The 17,924-nt window shown below is 42.4% G+C and overlaps 1 protein-coding gene across 1 annotated transcript; it reads left to right on the top strand.

Moving 5' to 3' along the window:
* The first annotated feature begins 3,666 nt into the window (after window positions 1-3,666).
* On the top strand, window positions 3,667-17,767 carry FYTTD1 (forty-two-three domain containing 1). Its single transcript, XM_059479273.1, has 9 exons — window positions 3,667-3,800; window positions 6,782-6,913; window positions 9,867-10,012; window positions 10,771-10,883; window positions 11,838-11,934; window positions 12,831-12,892; window positions 13,740-13,814; window positions 14,627-14,753; window positions 15,822-17,767. Exons 1-9 carry the CDS (start codon window positions 3,698-3,700, stop codon window positions 15,915-15,917), a joined length of 951 nt encoding a protein of 316 aa, XP_059335256.1. The 5' UTR covers window positions 3,667-3,697; the 3' UTR covers window positions 15,918-17,767.
* Window positions 17,768-17,924: the final 157 nt, after the last annotated feature.

The raw sequence follows: 17,924 nt of genomic DNA, 5'->3' as shown, positions 1-17,924 counted from the left end.
ACAAAAACAAACAACGTATCCCATAGGGACAGCTCATCGCTGATGACACCTGCAGAGACAGAGGGCTCTGCTCTGCCGCCCACTGTGAGGAGGATGTGAAAAACACAGCCCAGTGAGATGTGCCTTCCACCGAAAAGCTGTGAAATGAAGCTTCAAAAAGGAAAAAGTGATGCTGCTGTCTTTCGACTGAGAACAGTCAATGACAAATTAGCACCAGAGATAAAACCTAGATATGTCTCTGGAGTTGTCTGATGCCTCAGAAACCAAAGCCAGGCATTGTAAAATGGAAATTCCCTATAACTGTTACTTGGAATTATAACTATATGCTGCATACACGAAAAAGCACCCCTTGACATTTTCTATGTGGTTTATTTTACCAGTACAGTACTTCTACAGTACATAGGGATAAAAGGTTCTGTACTGCTGTTCTTGATACTAACAACAATAACGTATTTTTCAGAAGGTGCTTAATAATGAGACCGGGACTCCTCATGCATCATAATTGCATAGAAAAGTGGAACAACAACTTGAGTCCATTTGTCAGGCAGAAATTCCTCTCTTGGAGCCCACTGCACTGATTGAAACCACTGCCTGGCATGTTAGGTCTCAGGGCATCAGACTGTGCTGACTCCCACAGTAAACATATTGGAGGAAATCAAGTCATCCGGACTACTGTGATTGTTAGATGATCATGCCTGGTGAAATAGAGCATGCAGATAAAACTAACAGATCTAATTTAGTTCTTTGTAGCTCTCAGTGCCACGTGGAAGCTTTGTCATTTGGCTGGATGCTGACACACTCCTGAGATCCACACAGCAAACCAAGAGCTGATGTTGGCATGGTTGCCTTCGTGATCCCCAGCCATTCTGAACACAGAAAGAAAATACTCTTCAGGATCACAACTTGTGCCTGGTTCTCTGTTGTGCTGAGCAGCAGACAGCTGGCATCCTGTTTGTATAACAAACACAACTTGTGGATATGGTAAAATCCGGATTTTGTCTGATTTCCACTTGTCACGAGGACAGGTAGTATCTGCCACCTTTGCAGTTCATGTGTGTGTTTGGGGTAAACAGAGCATTTGTTTATTGGCGTGACACAGTGCCCAGATGGAGCTGGACCCTACAGCCTCATGGGAATTTGACTTAATGCTTTTTCAAAAATTCATCTTTTGGCACCTCTATTTTTAGTAGTTTGTGCTAATCTAGCAATAGCATATTTGCTTTAGAAATATAGCCTGATTGTAAGAACCTCCTACTCATCATCAATCACTTGTCATCCAATCTCACCTGGGGGAAAATGTTATCAAAAGTTTTTCAATCTGTGGGTCCAAAACTCCGTGTCTGAACTTCTGCACCCCATGGAGAACACAGAGAAGAAAACAGGGTGGAACTGTCAGCCTCCAGCTCTGTGGTCACGAGTTTCTCCTGCCTGAAGGGAAAATCTTTCACCAGCTGGAGGTGTCCTGTGACAGTAACTGAGCCATTCTGTTGTAGACAATAGGAAGCAGCAAGAGGAACATTCAGAAACACATTTTTGGCCTTAATTAAAAAGAGATGGATAAAGAGTGTAAATGGAGAGAGCAAAGCCTTGTCACCAGTCTGTAGAACAGGACACAGCTGAGGACAGGAAGCCTTAACTCACTGCTCTGGTTCTTGCCTTTCATGGTAACACTCCTGGAAAGATCTCCCATCCTTAAGTCCTGCAGAGTATTTCAGTGCAGGTAGCTGCCAGCACAGAGCACAGAGCTGTGACAGGGATTACAGGCGCGGGAGCTCGTTGTGTGTCAGGTACTCAGGATATTGCCCTCGCCACAGAGTGTTTATTTTAGCAAATGCACAAATGGAATATGTGGGCAATGAAAGAAATGTGGGAGTGTTCCTGCTGCAAGGAGGTGTGTCCAAGGTCATGTATGGAATTATCCCGACCCAAGGGCATTTGGAATACAGTCCCTGCAGTCTGGTATGGAGCTCCCCCTCTGGAGGCAAGCAGGCAGACCCTGAAACAAGCTGTCCTTTGGGCATGCCACCTTTAGGACAGCAGCCTCAGCTCAGCTCCCACAGAAAACTCAGGGAGGTGTGGACAGTAATGCCAGGTGACCATTGTGATCAGAGGAAACAGATGTGGGTTTTCTTTTCAGCATTTACTTCCTAGCTTCTGCAGGAAGTTCGTCCTCTGAGATCACCCTGTCAGTCCATCTGCTCCTTCCTTTTCTGTCTCTGGAACTCAGTGACCAATTTCAACCAACCACGAGCAAGATGTAGAAATTCCAGAGATAATTACTATCCCTTAATTGTAATAGAATGTCAAATGAAGGAGGTGCTGTTGTGTAAAAAAGCCCTTTTATACTTTTATATGTAACTTGTTTAGCCACTAGGCACATGTATACTGCTGACCCACCAATACCACAGCTCCAAGGAATGCAAATGTACAGGCAGCAGGGAAAGGTTTTGCTAGATTCCTTGTTAAAAAAAACAATTTCTCTTCTGAATTTCTCAATCACATGATTCTGACCAAAAACTAGCAAAGATAACAACTCTGAAAAGAACCCAAAGAGAACAAACTATGGACACACTGTTCTGGGTTTAAGTAGTAATTTTAAGCTTCACATGGTATTTTGAAATAAGAACTTAGTTTGAACTCTGCTGTTTGACATTTGAAAACATAATTGTGCTCAAAACCACCCTGCATTGGTTTTGTTGTTCACAGAACAGATTATTTCTCTCAACTGCATGGGGGGGTCACAGGCAAAGGCATCTCATAGTCAACTTCTCAGCTGAACACCCTTCCCTGCCCTGCAACACAGAATGGTTGGATTGGAGGGGACATTTAGAGGTCATGTGGTCTGACATTTTCAAATCGATCAGGCTGCTCAGAGCCCCATCCAACCTGACCTTGATTGTTTCCAGAGGTAGGGCATCCACCACTTCCCTGGAAATCTGTGCCACTGTTCTACCCCTCTCATTGTAAAACAATTCTTCTTTATATCCAGTCTAAATCGACCTTCTTTTGGGTTAAAGCCATCACCCCTTGTCATATCGCAACAAACCCTGCACAAAAATCTGTCCCCATCTTTCCTAGAGCCCCTTCAAGTACAGAAAGCCTGTAATGAGATCTCCCGGAGCCTTCTCTTCTCCAGGCTGAAAACCCCCAAATCTTTCAGCCTGTCTTCGTAGAGAGGTGCTCCATGCATCCAGCCACCTCCGTGACCCCCTCAGCCCCCAGCAGTCTGCAGCCCGCCCAGGACTCCGTGTCCTACGGCAGAACTGTCCTGTCCTCCACCCCCTTCACCCTGCCGGCAGCTCCGCTTCCCCCGCCACCCCCCGGGCCAGTGAGTGTGCCACTCACTCCTCCCAAGGACACTGTCCCTGGAGACGCCGCTTCTGGAAGCCAGCACACAGCGAGACCCGTATCCCCGCCATCGCCCCCCGCCATCGCCCCCCGCCATCGCCCCCCGCCATCGCCCCCCGCCATCGCCCCCCGCCATCGCCCCCCGCCATCGCCCCCCGCCATCGCCCCCCGCCATCGCCCCCCGCCATCGCCCCCCGGCGCTGTACCTGCTCCTCCCGGCCGCCAGGAGGCGCGCTACCAGAGGGGCGCTGCGCCGCTCCCCGGCGCGGGCGGCTGTGTTCTGGGCTGGGCGAAGCTGATGCGCATGCGCGGGCCCGGCTGGGGGCGGTCCGGTGTGACGGAGGCGGCCATGAACGCGTTCGGGGCTGCGGCACCGCTCCCGGGCTCCTCGGCCGCGGCGGGGGCCCGGCACGGCAGCGGCGAGAGCGTGGAGAAGATCGACATGTCTCTGGGTGAGGAGCGGGGCCGGGGCGGCCGCTGTAGGCGACAGGGCGGGGGGCTCGGGCTGAACCAAGTGCTGGGGACGGGGAGGGGCGGAACGAACCAACGGGGCTGTGCCGGGCACCGGCTCGGGCGGAACCAACTAGGGCGGGGGGTGGGGAGGGGAAAGGACGGGACCCTCCCACAGCGGGAGCGCAGGGGGGGCGAGGGTGGCGCCGGGGGCTGGGCACGGCGGCGAGTCCCGGGCGTGCCACCGGGAGCAGCGGGGACCCGGGGGCGCGATCCTTGGCGGGGAAGAGCCGGGACCCCTTTGTGTCGCTTGGCGGTGTGAGCAGGCCGCAGAGCGGGGCTCTGCCTGCTTTTGGCCCGGTGAGGCCCGCAGTACTCGGGCCTTAGGCTGGGCGGGCTCGGGGAGCGTCCCAGGGCCTCGCCTGGCGCTCGCATCACAGGGATGGGTGAGGTTTGGTGGTCTCTCAGCTGGCCTGGCCTTTTTATTCTCAGGTTTGGAAATCAGCAGTGGCGAGTCTCCCGTGTAACCTCTTTGCAGGATGAGACCGAGCATGACGTCACCTGTACCGCGTAGTTTGCTGTGACAATGTGCCCCGTTGTCCCCTGCCCTCCCATTGCAGGGTGTGTGTGTGTTAGGAACTTGCACAGACTCGTAACAGACCTGCAGAGCTGTGTCCGAGAAACTGACACCCACACTGTACATACTTGGTGAGGTACCTCAGAGAAGTTCTGTTCTGGTGCTGTGTACTGAGTCCCCTTAACACTCAGGGGCAGTTTGGTGTGTTCGTGGGCTGCATCTTCCAGTTTACTTTTATCAGGAAAAAAAAGAAAATTTAATTGATTTTCTACACTCCAATACTGCTTTGTGATAGTACCAGAGCATGATAGATTAGTGCTACCAGAAGACTTCCTTCAAAAAGCAGATTCATAGTGTGAACTGAAATTATTAATGGTGGACTTGGTCTCTTTGTGGGCCACCATAAAATAAGAAGATATGTACAATTTTTCCCTCTGTAAATAATTCAGTGGAGTTCTTTGGGCAGTGGAGATAACTTGTGAAATGATGTTTAGAGTTTGTCTGAAGGTAGAGTAGTGCTACAGCATGCATAGAAAACTAAATCTGTTTTTACCCATTGCACACAATCTTTGTTTTCGGGGTTGCTAATAGAGTTGTTGATTGTGGCTTGTATTTTCACATATTCTACTCTTTCCTGGCTGAATTAACCTTTCAGGCAGTCATTGCTACATGTCCTGTCCTAACAGACTGCAAAGGGCTGTTGCAGTGTCATGAGGATGTTGTTTAAAGTGGTGGTGTTGGGAAGTGGGTGCTTCTTTGGGTGTGTGAGAACGTTGTCACCCCAGCTGCTGTCCCCAAGTGAAAGCTCTGTGTCAGGTGTAGCCACAAGGAAGATGCAGTCGCACATCTAGTGTGATATCAGAGAAACTGACATGACCATAATCTAGGAAGTCTTAAGATTGAGATCATGATGTTGAGTAAATTCTCATATAGTGATAAAGATTAAACATGTTTTGCTTGTGTTATGTGCAGCTGAGCTTCCAGTTTGATAGTGCTCCCAGATAACTCTGTTCTAGCTGTAGTTGTGGTCTCTCATCTCATGCAGGATAGGAGACTGCTTCAGTGTGGCTCCTGTAACAAATGCATGAAGTCCCAAATGTCCTTCATTTACCCAAATAAGAGAATAGCTGAATCTTAAGTCTAAAAAGTTGTAACCTTGTGTGCAGCAACTTGAAAAAATTTTATTCAAGATGAAGCAGATGAGCTGTGAAGCATGAATCCATGTTTGAAGTGGCTTTGGTTTTCTTTGTGTATAAAAGGATAGTTTGGAATCCTTGTTCCAGGGACACCCCATTTGGTAAAGAATTTGTGTAGGTATCAATCCCTGAGTGACCTGTATCAGTATTCTTGTCCTGGTAGATTTTTGCAGCAAAGTGAATTCATGTTCTCTTAGCTTTCTTTTGACACCATGCAAACCATTGGATAATAGTGTTGTGATTTTTGTTGTTTATGTTTTTACACTGTTTTTTCTGTTCTGCCCCTTATGAGTCCATTTGAACTCAGCCACAAACACAATAACCCCATTTCCATCTTTCCCTGACTGGAAAAAGACTGTCCAGCTATTTGGGGAGGCTCCCTATTGAGACATGACATTTTTATCAGTTGTGCTCTCATGATAAAGATGCAGTAAACACAGCTTGGCAGTTTCCTTTAAGGTGTTCTTGTAAACAAACTGGCAGTCAGATAAAAGCTGCCACACCTCTTTACTCTTCTCTCCTGAGCTGGCTACCAGGTCAGTGAAGGAAATCAAGCTGGTGTAGCATAATTTGCACTGGACAGACCTGCTGTTTGCTTTTCAGCAGCTTGTTTCTTACACATATTTTTGAACTGGTTAATAGCTTGTCTGGGATTGTTTCCCCGGACAATAGATAATTTTGGATTGTAGATTCCTGGGGAGAGATGTCTTGCTTGCCTTTTTCCCCATCATTTCAGTCCTGGTGAACACCTGAAGATAACTGATGGCTTGAGTTGTGTCTGTGTGATCTTTCTTAAGTAGCTTAGGATGAAAGAACTAAGGCTGGAATTGACATTTTACCTGGTCTCTGCAAAGTCTGGGCATGAGATTGGAATTTCATTTTTTTTCACCATGTACAAAAACTAATGGAGTCACTCAAATTAAAATTTAATGCTGGGCTGAATGCCATGATCTTACATTGATCTTACATGTGTCTCACATTTTCTGAATGTATGCAACTGCTTCCCTTCTGCTGGGGCATTGGATTATAAAGTAACTTCTGTAAGACATAACAGGGACTGGATGTTTAGAGTGCTGATGTTTCTGGAACCTTAACTTGTATGTGCTGCCTTTGCAGGATTGACTGGTCTGTCTCCTGTGACTCCAGGCTCTTTGGGGTTTTTATTCAGTATTTTATACAGTATGTCAAATTTTCTCTTTTCTTTTTGTAGATGATATCATCAAGCTGAACAAGAAAGAAGAGAGAAAGCAATATTCTCCCAAAATAAAAAGAGGGCTTCAGCAGAATCGAGCTCAGCAGTTCAGTTCACAAGGCTCCAAGTGGGGAATGCAACAGCAGAAAGGTGTGTGTGCCAAACAGAGCACAGATTCCAAATTATCTTTCTTGAGCTGAAAGATAAAATAATGAAATGTGTGGATTGACATGGTCATTTCACTTGTCTTTCAAATAATGTCTTTGATTGAAATTCAGGGGTATTTTTAATCTATTTATACTTGGTTTTGTTTCTGATTCAGTGTGAGAAAGTAGTTGACATGTTTGGCCACCAGGGAGCTTGGATGCTTGAAGGACTGTCTTTGACTCAAGGAAGAATTGGCTTGCTTTCTGATTCTTCAATTTATTTTAATTTTGGAAATTGTGATGATGCCTTGCCCCTTCTCAGAGATGGACAGAACAAGTGCTTATGCCAAAGCCTTTGTGCTGGGAGATGTGGAGGCCTTGCTGGAGCTTTGTGCCAAAGAAAAGCAAATTCATATTTGCTGGGTAGAATTCTCTTTACAGGCCTCCCCAAATTATCTGTCACTATAGACTGTGATTCTGGCTTGGGAATATTTAAATGGAGAGTGCACAGTGTGAGTTGGCTTTTCTTGTAAGAGCTTGAGATGCAAAGGAAGAACTGTGTCAGCCTTCTTAAGCCAGTGTTCTTACAGTGGAATACAAAAGGGGGAAAAAGTCAGATAGGCAGGGAGTGAGGAGAGGAAAAGTGCACAATAACACCTTTGCTGTAGGTTCCCCTGAGTAACTCACTTTTTTTTGATAAACAGGACAAGTTTGGAAATTATTCCCAGGCTTTAGCTCAGTACATGGAGAGCTCCTGCTTGAAGTGCAGGCTGGTTTTGCTTGCAATTAGTTTTGAAAAGTATCTATTTAGTACAGGATGATCAAAATATGGAAGAATACTGTCTGATAAGAAAGCTTACCACCATGAGCTGATTAGGTATTTAAGTTAATACATGCAATTTCTTGTTTAGTAGCATTCCTTTAAAACAAAGACACATCTGTCTGGTGTACTCACAGATCCCTGTGTTATCTTTGTCTTGCTTAGTGTTTGTTGTAGCAGCAGCTCCTCCTTTGTGTCTTAGACACAAATGTCTTTAGGGATCAGTGTTATTTGTGTTACTCAGGGCTCAGAGGAGTTTTGGTTTCTATGCAGACCCACACAACTGTGTCACTTGTACATCTCTAATAAATTGGTGACAGGACTGAAGAAAAATTTACATCTCTCAGCCCAGGTGTGAGGATATTTGTGTGGGTGAAGAGTAAGTGAATTTAAGTTGTAGATTATCAAACATGTAGGCTCTGTTTATAACTGCAGTTGTCAAGTGCAATTGTTTATCATCAAAAGACCACAAAAGAAACAAGTATTAGGATTTAGAATTTTAGGAGAAACTTGATCTATGAACTTGAAACTCTAAATACTACTGTCTTAGGCAGTTACTTTTCTCTACTGGAACCTTACCAGCTTCTCTGCCTGTGTTCTAGGAAAAAAGCAAACAATTTCTTGGCAAAATTGCCAGATTCATAACATCTTGAAACATTGTGAATAGTTTCAACTGCTCCCTCCTATACAGCTGGGCACATTTTCTCCCAGTGAAAACAAATCTCTTGTATTGTTTTTAAGCAGAAGGTGTCATTAAATAGTTCTTGTGAGCATTCTATTAGTAGCTTAGCAGTAAATTTATTGCTACTCTGATGCTATTGAAGTTACCCCCTAATAAGTAGCAAAGCCTCTGTGGACAACTGCAGAAACCACAAATGATCAACAGTGTTCAGTTCTTGTGGTTTTAGAAGTGGCTGCCAAACTTTCTGGAAAGAAGTGAGGAATTTGAGCTGGATTCTGTTCAGCTTTTGGGGTTAAAAGCAGAGAGATGAGCATTGTTCATTTAAATAAAAGTTGTCCTTGGTGATACACAGAATGCAACTGCACAAAGCCCTGTGCAGCCTGAGCTAACTCTGAGGTTTTCATTTATTTGAGCAGAGGTTGGTTTATAGAGCTTGTGAGGTCCCTTTCAGCCTAGGCAACCCTGTTTCTCAGCTTTTCTCTTGGAAAAGAAGAGCATTTGCTAACCAGACACAAAATGTGTGTACACAGCAGTTCTCCATGGCAAATTGATCTGGGCTGGATTCTGACCAGTGGCTTGCCTCATGTCATGGCTCCTGTCTTGTGAGAAAGCACAGATTTATTATCACTGCTGATAAATCAGATATGTTAAAACTAAATGTGTCTGTTGCTAGAGAGCTGACTCCTCAGTCTGAAATTTGTTTTGCAGTCTGAGGTTCTAGAGGCAAGGGTACTTGAGAACAAAATTGGAGCATGGTCTGTATTCACAGCATGAAGCTGAATGACTGCAGACTGGGTTAATCAAACCCTGGTCACTGGAGGAACTACAGACCTCAGACGTGCAAGCCTTTTATATTCAAAAGCTGCTTTCAGCCCTCAGTTTGGCTGCTCTGCCATGCAGACTTCTAATTGAAAACACTTCAAATGTGATATAATTCATCTGCTGTTTAATGTTCTTTCCTTCCCAAGTCATGTCTTGGGAACCACTGATTTAAATAAATAATCTTTGAAGCTGTTTCGGCTTTTTTTTTCCTTTTAAATTAAACTAATAATTTGAAGTTTGCTGAATGGGTAGGAAGCTGAGGGACTCTGGTTTGGTTTTATATTGTTCAGTACTTGGTGAAGTTCCATTTCAGAGTATTTTGGTATTTTTCTGGGCTAGAAGACTTTTTAAGTTCTCCCTGCAAACATGTGAAATAAGAAATTTTCAGCAGAAATCAATGCAATGAACTACAGTAAAACTGTGCTCTGTGTGAGAAACTGATCATTGCTGTGCTGGGGCTTGGGCCAGACCTGCCAAACAACTGAGTGACCAAATTGTCTTCAAGTGTAGTGGTGGCCTCTGCTCTAAGGCTTGAAGTGTGCAGCCAAATAACTTGTGCTGCCTGCAAGGCATCTTAAAGCATGAACCTTTTCCTTTCAGGAAGAATTGTTGAGCTTTCTGTGCTTGTTGCAGGTTATGGAAAGAATCGTTTGGGGCGCAGAAAGAAGATAGCAGGGAAGAAGCGTTCTTATGGAGTCATAACTGGCCTGGCAGCCAAGAAAGCTCTGGGTTCACACAAAGGAATCAGTCCTCTGAACAGACAGCCACTGAGTGAAAAGGTAATTCATCAATGCAACCCTGGTGATTCGTGTCAGAACAGGTTAAAAAATGAAACACGAGTGCTTCAGAAAAGTGTTACTGAAATATAAAATGGAGACAAATGGTACAAGCTTTTATCAAATTGGGAATGTGTTAGCTTTGGTCTTGTTTGTTTTGAGTGGGCTGGATAACGACTAGGTGTGAAAATAGTTTCTAACACCTAATTGAGTTGCAAGTCATGAGAGTTGAAGTACAGAAGTATATTCTGTGTGAGTATGGAGGGAGTTACTTGTATTTTTACAAGGAAAATTGTTTTTTTTACAGACCAATAATTCATCCAACCTGCTGGTGCTAAACTTGTGCTGTTACAAAAATGCAAGTTTTTGCAGAATACTAAACTCCATCAATAGGCTCCCTTCTCTGCACTGCTCCAGTGCATTGTTGCCTGCTTCGTCTCATTCAGTATTGTAGAATTGGTATTGCCTTTGGATTTCTGACAAAGACTAATTTTAAGATACAGCATGGATTTTTGTCAGTTTAGGGAGATATGGTAATGAAAAAATAATTGCTAAGGTATGTTGCTTTTTGTTTTCTCCTGAGGATGTGGAGAATATAGAATTCATGAAATTGTAGAAGGTGTTTTCAAACTATACCAGATTGTGAAAGGTAGGCAAAGCCAAGTGTATTCTAATCACAGTTTGTAAATGGAAGCTGAAAGAAAAATGTTGGTGTGTGTGTACAGCATACATTATGCTGAATATATTTATTGTTTTTTAAGAATGCACAGCGGAATTACCCAGTCTTGAAAAGGAAAACAAACCTGCAGAGACAATCTGAAATGCAGAGAAAACAAGCTCCTGCCCTCAGGAGGTCTGCCCTGCTAAACAGGAGGTAAATTACCAAGCCTGCTTTCTGAACACTACTTGGCAACTTCCCATAGTGAATCTTGTTTGACAGGACTGAGGCTAAGAGTAGACAGTAGGTACTGGAGTAGCAATATGGTCAAGACATTGTGTGTGAAGTTCTACAAATCTGCAAGCCAAGAATGTGCCAAACATGGGCTGGATACAAAGCCAGATGTTTGTATGATGTAGAGCACTCAGGAAGTGCCTCTATGGGTGAGCCCCTGGTATTCTGCCTTCAGTTCAATCACAGGCAGCCTATATTTGAGCAACCTGATCTTGTGGAAGGTGCCCCTGCCTGTCACATGGGGGTTGAATCTAGGGGTTCCTTCCAGCCCAAACCATTCTGTGTTTCATGATTCTGTTTGGAAATGGCTGCTGTGGATTTTGATAGCTCAGAAGGGTTAGCCATGGTTTAGTGAACTTTCTAAATGCCTTTGTGGAAGCTGGTGCCATCTGCAGCTTCAGGAAGGCCATTGCATGTTTTATTTGTGATGGAATTACCATGTGTTTTAAACTGCAATGGAAATGGTCTCCATGATAAAAGGGTTCACTCTGTGACTATATTGTGAAAACTGTAAACAAACTTTCTTTATTTTTTAAAGAAAATTTTAATTTTAATTTTTTATTTTTTTTCCTTCTAACCAGCAATGCTTAAAGTGCTGGAGGATGCTGAGCAAAGTGAAAAGCAGAATTAATGACCATATTGTTCTGTGATGTATGAACATTAGGCTTCTATGTACCAGCAGTGATTTCTCCATTTATGAGCAATATGTTTCATTCCTAGTGAATGAGGAGCTTATCCCAGCTGAAGCATTCAGCCTCAAAGAGGCAGCACTAAAGATGTCCTTATGGATGGGCACTTTTTTGACTTCCATAGTAGTGTCTCTAGGGTGTTTCCTGTGGAGCTTCTTATAACTATATTTTTTAATAAATATTACAGGAATAACATGACATCTACGTTTGTCAGAATTGGAAACAAACTGAATCAACAGAAAGATACTCGTCAAGCAACTTTCCTGTTTAGAAGGGGCCTGAAGGTAAGTACAATTTTTTAAAAGAACAAGCCAGCTGGGCTATAGATTCTAAGCTAACCTGTAACACTGATATTAATGAATCAACTTCAAATATCAGATCTGAGTAGAAACTTCAGGTGCACTGGGAAATAGCCACAGGTTCTAGGGAAGTGCACTCATTCTCTAGTTACTCTAATCTACTGAGTCTTGCCTCACATTCCAGTGTAATTGAGCAATTCTGAGGGGCATGGAACTTGTCAGTGTTTGAGGGTAGTGTCAAGGTATTAATTTTTCCTTTCAAAAGTTAATGGCAGAAAGATCTGTCCAGCTTTTAAAAGTCATCTTCAGGTGAATAATAAAGCAGAAACCCATTTTAGAATCTGATTATGGTTTGGTTTGCTTTTTTAATTATTTTGGGGTTATTTATTTCATTTATTTTACTTACTTAAGGATTTTTTAGTTATTTTTAGTCGGATGGAGAGATTAGACATTGCACAAAGTGGTGGGTTTGGTTTTTATTTGTGCCTTCATTCTACATCTGCCATTGTTGTGACTGTAAGTAGCTGTTGTCTTCCTTCCAGATGGTTTGCAAAATTACAGACAAGATCAGCAACTAGACAGACTTTTCTTGCTACTGTAGTAACATTTTGATCTTAGACTGACATAGTCCTCCAAAATGTTGCCATTGCTCTATGGGCAGTTTAGTTTAAATCATTTTGTGTTCTTAAAGTAATTTCTTTTCAAGGTCTTATGAACTTAATAGGATTCTTATCTTTGAAGTCCCTCTGAAAGTACAACCCTGTTTGTGCAGCATGTACTAAGAACTTTAAACTTCTCTTTTTGAACTTCTCTATTTCCAGCTGCTACAATAGGAATTGAAACAATATTCAAATCTGGTGTCTGTACTGATGTGTTTTCAGGTACAGGCCCAAGTGCAGTCAGCAGATGATCTTGATAATCAGACAGTAAAGAGAACTCGTCAGTAAGTATCTAATTTGGAAATCTTCAGCTTTGTAGCACATAAGAGTCTCATTTTAGCTCAGACTTCCCAGATATGATAATAGAAAGGGGGTGGATTTTTTCCCCCTCTAGGCACATCAACCTGAGTGACAGTGATCCTCCCCCTATTCTCAATTATTTCCTAAATTATCTTCTAATTTAACCAGGAGGAGTTGGTTTGCCTAAGACATTTGCAGGAATGAGGGGGAACATGGTAAGAGGATCAGGCTGATCTCTAGTACTCATGAATACTGCGTAGACTAGAAGAAAAATTCAAATGTCAATGTTATCCTGAGCTCTTGTTGTAATTTTCCTTTTATTTAATATCCATATCAGCCTGTGAAGCAGTTTAGAAATGAAAAAGGCAGAGCCCAATGAGGCCACTTGGCTCTTCCCCCATATACTCTTCTCATACTAATCTGTGCTTGCTGGGCTCTTTGCAGGGTGTTTCTTGGGAACACAAAAGGCTCAGGAAAGCAGCAGGTGCCAGAGAGTGGAGTCTGTCACCTCTTGAATTTGCTATGTGGGCCATTTTGGCCCCATCTGTGGCAAAGAAACTGAATGTTTTACAAAAGTAAACTCTTGGGTCAGGGCTGTAGTTCTGGTGTACCTCAACAGCCTGTGATTTAGTGTTCTCCTGAATAGGTGTAGGTAATGTAAAATGTGCAAGAATCAATAGCCAAGTGTCAATAGCATATGATCTTTGTACTGGCCAACATTCTGAAATCTTGCACATTCTTGCTGGCCAATATTTTGAACATACCTTTAAAGATACCCTGACTGAATTCTCTGCACCATTTTTGTAAATGATTTTTGTCTTTTCAAACTAGATGGCGAACTTCTACCACAAGTGGAGGGATCCTGACTGTGTCTATTGACAACCCAGGAGCAATCATAAGCCCAGCGTGAGTTTTCAATTAAGTTGTGAAATGTTCTGAACATAAATGAAATTGCTGCTTTGAACCGTTTAGTGCATTCCTTGCAGGTATTGTTTCAGATGACCTCAAAGTCATAGCTTCTTGTGAAGGCTTTTAAGCCTGGCCCCTTTCTGAGTGTTTCTGAGCAGTGTTTGAATAATATCACAGCTGGATCTCACATGTCAGCTCCCAGTTAGGAGCTTGATGTGGTGTATAGAGTGGAAGAGTGGTGGGCTGGTAGATTTTCACTTTGTCTGTCCCTTCCAAATCAGGCCACGTCACAGCTGTTTTCCACCTTGTAGTGGAAATAAATGAGCACCTACTTGATATGTAATGGTAGCAGTTACTTCCTGATTCATAAAAATACTGCTGGACTGGTGCTTAAAGACAGCATTGCTGTATTTGTGTTTGGGAAGCTGATGGTACCGTTGTTAAAGTGTTACATTTTAAAAATATCTTGATTAGCATTTCCTTGGTAGTGTTTTATCAGTAAGGAAGACTGTAGCAATATTTATTTTTTTGTATTTATAGGATTAATTAACCACAAATTACACATTTGTCAGTAGAATTGCAGATAAAAAATAAGATGGTTTCCTGCTGGGACTCTTTGTGTCTGATAACAATAACAAATGGTCCCTTTTTTAGTTCTGCCTGACTTACCTTCTTGAATTTGTGCCCTCCAGCTTTTTAGCCAGCCTGGTCAAATGGTTTGATGAAAAATTCATACCTCTATCAGCATTAAGGCTTTCTTGCATAAAACACATGTTCATCATGTTCTTTGTAACGTTCTTCTTTCACAGGTCTCAGAAATTACGATTAACTCGTAGTCCTGTGCCATCGTTTCTGATGAAGAGGGACCAATCTGAAGAGAAGAAGATTCCAAAAGGGGTTCCATTGCAGTTTGATATAAACAGTGTTGGAAAACAGGTAAATGCAATTTTCCTCTCATAACTCTGAAAGTTGTTTCAAGACCAGTAAAAGCCAGTGAGGCACTTTGCTCCTAGACTACCAAGTGACAGAAAGAGAGAACTGGTGACTACTTCTCGTTTCCACTTCCAGGCTTTCCGCTAACTCGCTGTGTAACTTCAAGCAAGTAGCTAAACTCACTGTTCCTGTTCTTCTAGTTCATGCCTTGCATGCCCACATGATTTAAATGGGATTTAAAATGTTGAATATTTCTAAAAGGTTTTTCTGCTCTGCTTGCATCAGCAACTGTGAATAATTCAGGAATGAGCTGCTTTCAGCTGTGTGACCTGCCTGGAACTCTGGCAGCCAAATTTGTAAGGCAACTTTTGCTGTCCATCTAGGGAAAAAAAAAAAAACTAAATGTGAGCATTTAAGGGCTTGAAAGATGAGCAATTTTTCACAACTTTCATGCAGACAGGCGATTTGGTGTAGCAATCCTAATGCTGTCATTGAAGGGATTCTTACAGGGTGACAAAGTTAGACAGTGTTCTTTTAATCAGCTCCTTAGTGCCAGCTGTAGAAATCTACATGGAGTCAAGGCATTGATCTGCATTTGTTCCATCGAGGAATAAGAATATGTCAGAAAGTCTACTAAGGTAGTGTAAAATTAATCAAACTTCCGGATTAGACTCCAGCTTGCATCCTTAGCTGAGTGAACTGAAAGCAACCTGCATTAAAATGGTGAAAATGTTGCATTTGTTGAAATTGCAGAGAATCTATGTGGGGAAGTGTGTACTAGAAGTTCCATTTTTCAGTCTGTTTGTCCTCAGTTTAACTTACAACATTTTGAGTAGGCTTTGAGTATTGACATTACATACCAAGTATTCTTAATGAATTTTGAAAATGCAAGCTCTTGATCTGTAGACAATCTGATTTTTAAATGTTGTGGGAAGTGACAAAAAATCCAAGTGAGGCAACTAAGGAGTCGAGTGATGATACAGACTGAAGAAGAAACTGTTCTGTCTCCATTACTTTGATTAAATTAACCCAACACCTTTAAAGTTTTGGTTAAATTACTTTGTTTTTCAGACAGGGATGACGTTGAACGAGCGATTTGGGATCCTGAAGGAGCAGAGGACAGCGCTGTCTCAGAACAAAGGAAGCCGTTTTGTAACAGTGGGCTAACGTGGCAGATGGACTTGGGCACTGAGCCCACCTACCTAAGCCCCTGAAATAGAAGTGGGCAGAAGAATACAGCATATGTCACTAGAATTCTCCAGACATCTTGCTAAGATGGTGGCAGAGCTATCTCTCTTTATTACTTTTACTTGGAATGGTAAAAGACTTTAATGCCCTGAGGGAGAAAAGTGGAAAGAAACTGATCTGACGTAGTTGCACCATCACCTGGTTGGAAAAGATTCTGTTGCCCAGCTGAGTTCTTTGACCCCTCTGTTATGGTAAAGATTGTTTAACTGTTTAATTACAAACCCCATTTTAGGGTTTTTTAGGGACTGCCTTTGAGCTCTTTCAGAGACCAGTTTAGCACAGAGCCTCAGTCCGTGGATACTTTGGTAGCGATGTAGCGGCATTTTTCATGGGAGCATTGGTTCTGTACTTCTTTGTGCTTTTAAAGTTCCATTTTTTTTCCTTTCTTGAAAACTGTTTTGCATCCTCACATTCACAAATAAAGCTGTTAGCTGAGACCCAAAATTTGTAACTGGGATGGAGACTATTCTACTCTTATCCTTAAAAGTGGTCCAGATCATATACATACTGGATTACTGCAGAGGCAGTGTGAGTATCCTTTGTATTCCAAATAGCTCAACTTCATCATTCTCCTCTGTAAATGGAGTTTATCCATGTCCTTTTCTTCTTATATTTCTGATTTTTATTTCTTTTTGAAATGTTTTTCACAAACTAAATGCAATAACTTCATGTTTTTGAATAATTTGATAGGAAAAATACAGCCTTCCTTCACAAGGAAGTCAGCAGTATGGTAGAGTTTCTTGCCCTCCCAGATACAGGATTCTCATCCTGCATATTTTGCCCCAGAGTGTTTTCTCTAACTTAAAAATAGCTAGAGGCAAGCAATTTTGTGGCACTTGTTTGTTTATACCAAAGAGAGGTAAGATGTGAAGCTGATCCAAAGTGGTCAGACATCTGGAAATTGTCTGAAACTGAGGAACGTTCCTGGAGGAAAGCCCTCACTTTGCCAGCATGTGTAAGGCATTAGGCAGGAGCATATAGCCACCTGCTTTAAGCATAGCTCTGTGCATCAGAATCTGCAGGATAGTAACAAGTGGGGCATCCTCAATCTGTATTTATATAATCTCTAAAACTGAGGCACCTCTTCAGAATTGCTTCCAGACCAGGCATTGATGATCTTGGCACTGCTTTTTGGTGAGGAGGTACAGTCAGGTACAAGAGGGGCTGGCTTGCTGCATCCAGGAGTGTTTATGGTGTTTGAAGCAGGTCTAACTCCTTTTCACATTCTTGAAGAATTTATATTTGACAGAGTTGGTTTCCTTGCATTTTTATCTCAAATTCCAAGTTAACTAGCATATACTGGCAACTTCAACCTTGAAGAGCACTTGACAGCAGAAGGGCTTTTTTTTGGTGTTGTTTTGAAGTCAGAATGCACTCTGATGCTAAATAGGACTTAAACCCTTGTTTTTAATGTTGGAAAATATACCTTAGCAGAGGCAAACTAAATGTAATGGTGTTAAGGTTTCTTTCTCAACTACTAGTAAGATTTTTTGTTTAATAAATGTCCCACTGTTAGAATTTGACTAGGTGAAGAGTAGTCAGTCATCCTGTTTCAGTGTATACATTTTTCATGTGCCAGGATGCAACAAAAAAATTCTTTTGCATCAGCCTAGATGCAAAACATTGATGCAGTGCATCAAAAGTGCTAGTTTGTATTTAATGAGAAGATGCTTTACACTGTACCTTTTGGTATTTTTTGGAGAAGTTATTACATTTGATCTATTCTGAAGCTGTTAATTTTTTTTTTTAATAAAAAGTTACAGGTTTTATATTGTCTTGTTCCTGTTATAACCACCTGGGCAATATACTGGTTATATGAATTTTCTGATAGCTTGCAAGGGGTTCTTATTAATCAAATTCTTAGTAAATATTCTGAAAAAAACAGCAGAAAGCAACCTAACTTAAAAGAGGGTTCACACTCCTTGC

This window comes from Ammospiza nelsoni, chromosome 10, assembly GCF_027579445.1.
Source record: "Ammospiza nelsoni isolate bAmmNel1 chromosome 10, bAmmNel1.pri, whole genome shotgun sequence".
NCBI lineage: Eukaryota > Metazoa > Chordata > Aves > Passeriformes > Passerellidae > Ammospiza > Ammospiza nelsoni.
This window is presented reverse-complemented; position numbering and strand designations above follow the sequence as displayed.